Raw genomic sequence first — 4,660 nt, 5'->3', positions numbered from 1 at the left:
TATGGACATGGGTTTGGGTGCCCGAGAGTTAATGAACTGTGAGAGAAAATATGGGCCTGTGATTTCTTCCACCAGTAAATCTGAGCCAAGGGGAGTGAGGTTTGCAGCTGTCAGCCTTGCCCCTGGGCCACCCAGCCCAAAGCTCAATGGTGCTGGAAGGGTCTCATTAGCAGTAAGTACAGGTAGGTGAAATATTGATCTTAAACATAATTGTCTCTGGACACTGGGCTGGCAAAAGTGTGTTCCATGAGATTTGATGGAGGGATTACCCGCAGTCGTGTTAGAGAAATCAGTTAACTGGTGGCCGGAAGAAAAGCTCAGGAAACTCAAGGAAAGCTGCTGCCTTCGCCCCCCCTACAGCCCCAGGTGGGCAGGAGGTGGGGGGAGGTCAGTGAAGGGCAGATGTATCAGAAAGCTCACAACAAAAGGAGAAAATCCTCGATTTAACACCTTCTGCACCAAGGCTTCACCCACCACCCTTGCCAATTGCCCCTGTGAGTCACCATCCAGTTGCTAATAAGCCAGGGAAACACTTCTTTCCCTTGTCAGCCTGTGTCTATTGACCCAGCTATCCTGAGACCAATGTCCCTAACATGAATTGAGCCTCTTGGTTTGTTGTGGTTGATACCAGTACTTGGATCTGTTCAAGTCCACAATTGGACTCAGGGTTTTTTCATGTGCTGCCGTTTTTCTGGTGCTCCCTGCACAGTGATACCATCTCTACCGAGCTCTTCTACCACCCCTTCTGGTCAAACTGGTGATGATTTGCATGGAACTCCTTCACAGTGCTTCCAAATTGCCAGCAAACTGTGAAATGAGCCAAGGGACCCACCTGATATCTGTTAGGTGTGCTCACAAAAGAAACCCTTCACCCTTTGCACTGACGCTGTTCAGTGTCACATCAGTTCAGGAGCTGCACCCAAAACGTGGCTGTTATAAAGTGTCTGAATGTTGGTAAGAGATGTGTGTGTTTGTGGGATTACCCCCCTTATGGTTCATACTGTGGGATATCTTACACATTGCCCTGTTAAATGTTCTGTGGACCATAACAGTACTTGGACTTGCCAAACCAGCATTTCTATCTCTCAGCATTTGAATTGCTTTGGAAATGCTCAAGTGGAAAGTTCTCAAGACGCTGAATCATCTTTGAGAACATTGCATGGCAAGTCCACATGGTGCCCAGTGGGACCAGATGTGCTTCTGGTACATGAACTGCAGTGTAACATGGTGTGGCTGTTCATAAACGCCACAACCTGCACCGAAGAATTCCCATCTGTACTATGGTTTATTATCCTTTATCACTGAACAGGGCTGGAAGTGGCCTTGCATGCTTACAGGTACCCTTTCTAACACAAAGGACATGTAGTAATGCAGTATGGGCTATTTTGCACTCATCCTGCTTTTCCCAACCAGAGAATCTTCATTTCTTACTTCCCAAGGGGTGATTCAACTTGAAGCCATGTCCTTCTGAGCAAAGAGAGACATAGATTTTCCTGCTTTAAAATACTAAGCTGTGCTCACAAGAGAAAGCATTCTCTGTTCCTTGAGCAGGATTGTAATTCTTCTGTGGAGCCTGAGGGCCATGATTAGGAAGCCAGGATTGCTCTGCTCGCAGGGATCCTGCCATTGTCTTTGATTGCATGGTATTAACAGTAAATTATACCCTTTTGGAGACCGCATGTAAAAATAAAATAAAAAAAAGAAGTGTCAGAAGACAGAGAAAATATTGATTCCAGAGGTAGCGGAAACTATGGCTTGGTTCAATTAGAGCCTGGAAAAATAAAAACAAATGAGCTTTTGTGAGGGTGAAATGGGGACTACGTAAAGTGGACAGTGTTCCTCCCCATGGACCTATGGCAATTCCAAGTGACCCCACTGCAGGCAATGAAATGGCACCAGTTTAAGTAAGAATCCATCTTTAAGTTATTGAGAAGGAGATACAGAGCATGGATAGCAGGATTATTCTTAAGGTGCTGATGGACCAGAAGCCTGATTAATTGAAAGCACAATATAGGAATGAAAATGGAAGAAGCTGAAGGGTAAGACTGCTGTTAAGACCTCTCAGCTTTCCGATGCCATTTCTACTGAGCAGTGTCACCAGTCTCCAGCTCATTCTCAAGAACCAGCTCTGTCATTCTGTGCTGATGACGATACCATTGCAGTCAGCCAGCCTACAGTTTGACTGGTGAACTGGAATGACAACTAAACTTTGTTTCGCTCCAGTCTCTGGAGGCCTCCATGCAAAAGCCTGGGAGGTGCAAAATGGTAGAATGGTAATCACTAAGACTCTTTAAGCTTGAAGATGCTGAAAGCTGAGTATAGGTAGCCTGGAGAGATAGCAGGCTTGCAGGAAAAAAAAACAAAAAAAAAAAAACAAAACAAAAAAACAAAACAAAACAAAGCATAAAACAGATGGCTTTTCTTTCATGGATTCGTGGATTTTAAAGCCAGAAGTGTCTATTAGATAGCTGAGGCTGGCTCGTCACATGGCTTAGGCCAAAGAATTTCACCCAAAAATTCAAGCCCATAACTTCTGCCTGAGCTAAAGAGTATATCCTCAGAGCACACATGCTGTGGATGCAATTCAGACCCAACAATTCTATGAATCTATTTATCTTTACCAGTTAGGGGATGTATGCCTGGCTGTCCCAGCCATGCCTGTTAAGGAGGCTAAATGAAGGTCACTGGGCAAAGACTGAGAAGGAAAAGAGCTTAGCAAAGCTTTGAACAAATATCCAGGACAATGACTGCAATTTAATACTTATCGGTGGACTGTTCTGTCTACTGCATGGTGCACTGAAAGATCACAACACCCATTCCCTTGGTTTATTCTATCATTCTTCTTGGAGCACGGTTATATTGGAAGCTCAGCACATGAACACAACAAAAGCCCCACCCTTGCTTAATTTTAATCTTCCTCTCCCAGACTTTACCGTTCATAAGAGTTCACCTCTCAGATTCTCAGAATTCGACCTCTCTGACCCAAACAACCATTTTCCCACTCTTGTAAGTTGCCTGGAAGCTCTTTTTCACTTAGACTAATGTAGTTCATCTCTGCAGGGATTACTCAAAATTATGATGTGACATTCTATGAGAGAGCATTCCTTTCTTCTGTGCAACATAAGCTACTACTTTAGTCCAAGGCAGTCCGGCACTTGCATCCTCTTGCCTTGGAAGAGGACCAGGAAAACCCATCTCATAAATATGTGGATGAGAGGCTGGTGGAATTGCAGGAAATCCAGGGTTTTTTTGACTATAGTGATTTAATTGGCACCTGGCCTGATGGCTGCAGATGGGTTCCATCTGTCTCAAAAGGAAAAATGGATCCCTAGCCCAGGAGCTGGGGCTTTAAACTAGGTCTGAAGGGGGAAAGGGATGAAACGAGGTTTGCTAGATGAGCCTGAGGGAGCAATGATGGGTCTAGGGGGGAGGCCAATGACTCAGCTGAGTCATCTACACCAATGCACAAAGCATGGGCAACAAGCAGGAGGAGCTGGAAGCCATTGTGCATCAGGCAAACTGTGACTTAGTTGCCATTAATGAGACAGTGTCAGACAATTCTCATGGCTGTATTCCTGCAGTGAAGGGCTATAAACTCTTCAGAAGGGAGAGGCAAGGAAGAAGTGGCATAAGGGCTCTGTAAGAGTGTGTTGCTGAGTTTGGGCCTTGGAATATTAACGTTGAGTACATGTGGATGAGGGGAAAAGCCAACAAAGCTGACAACCTTGAGGCAGTCTGTTATAGACCACCTAACCAGGATGAATAAATGGATGAGGCACTCTATGAGCAGCTGGCAGAATTTGTTCCCATGGGGAAGTAGACTTCCCCAGTCTATGCTGAAAATACATAACAGAGCAAAAGCAGCAGCCTAGAAGGTTTCTAGAGTGTGTGGAAGATGTGTACCTCAGAACAGGGCTGCAAATGCCAGACTGGCATCCTCCACGTTGTGCGTTGGAAACTTTGCACCCTGCTGGAGTCAGGGCCAGAACACAGCTCAGCCTGAACCACGCTGAAGGGAAGAAAGAATGGATTGGGTGCTGGGGAAAGGAAGCCTGTGAATCCAGGCCTTAAAGCTGCCCACCTCGGGAAAGGCAGAGAAGAACCAAACTGACAGTGGCATGAAGGAATTAAGTTTTATTGTGATGGATTCAGATGACATTGGTTAGTATTAAGATGACACTGGTTAGTATTCAGATGACGTTGGATAGGCCTCAGATGACGTTGGTTAGAATTCCGATGACATTGGATAGGCCTCAGATGACATTCATTAGTATTCAGATGGCGTTGGATAGTCCTCAGATGACGATGGTTAGGAAGAGGAGCTTGTACACGGCTGCTCCTACGGCATCATTAGGGCCGGCTGGTGATGTGCTGGGCCCGACGTGGTAGCCGGGAGCGGCTCCGCCCCTGGGCTGGCCCTCGCCGCCTGGACCGGCTCCCGCGGTGTCTTCGGGGCTGGCTGTTGGTCTCGGCAGCCCGACGATGGAGAGGCGAGCGGCTTCGAGTCCGGGCCCGCCCTGGATGTCTGCATGGGCTTCCGTCAGCTCTTCTGGAAGCCCTGGAGGACCCCGGTGCTCCCGGTGTTGTGTAGCTGCGGGTGCAGCTCTGAGCACCTGGGGTTGTTGTTGTCTGCCGGCTCCCGCGGTGTCTCTGGGGCCGG

The 4,660-nt window shown here is 47.0% G+C and overlaps 1 protein-coding gene across 1 annotated transcript in view; it reads right to left on the bottom strand.

Annotated features, from left to right (window-relative positions):
- Positions 1-4,295: 4,295 nt before the first annotated feature.
- Positions 4,296-4,660, bottom strand: part of LOC116653031 (PHD finger protein 7-like) — a 2,292-nt gene continuing 1,927 nt past the window's right edge. Inside the window, exon 7 of the mRNA XM_032443171.1 lies at positions 4,296-4,558. Coding sequence (XP_032299062.1) covers positions 4,296-4,558 — 263 coding nt within the window. The remainder of the gene's footprint in view (positions 4,559-4,660) is intronic.

Source organism: Coturnix japonica, chromosome 1 (genome assembly GCF_001577835.2).
Source record: "Coturnix japonica isolate 7356 chromosome 1, Coturnix japonica 2.1, whole genome shotgun sequence".
NCBI lineage: Eukaryota > Metazoa > Chordata > Aves > Galliformes > Phasianidae > Coturnix > Coturnix japonica.
Note: the sequence above shows the minus strand (reverse complement) of the source record. Positions and strands in the feature narration are given on the sequence as shown.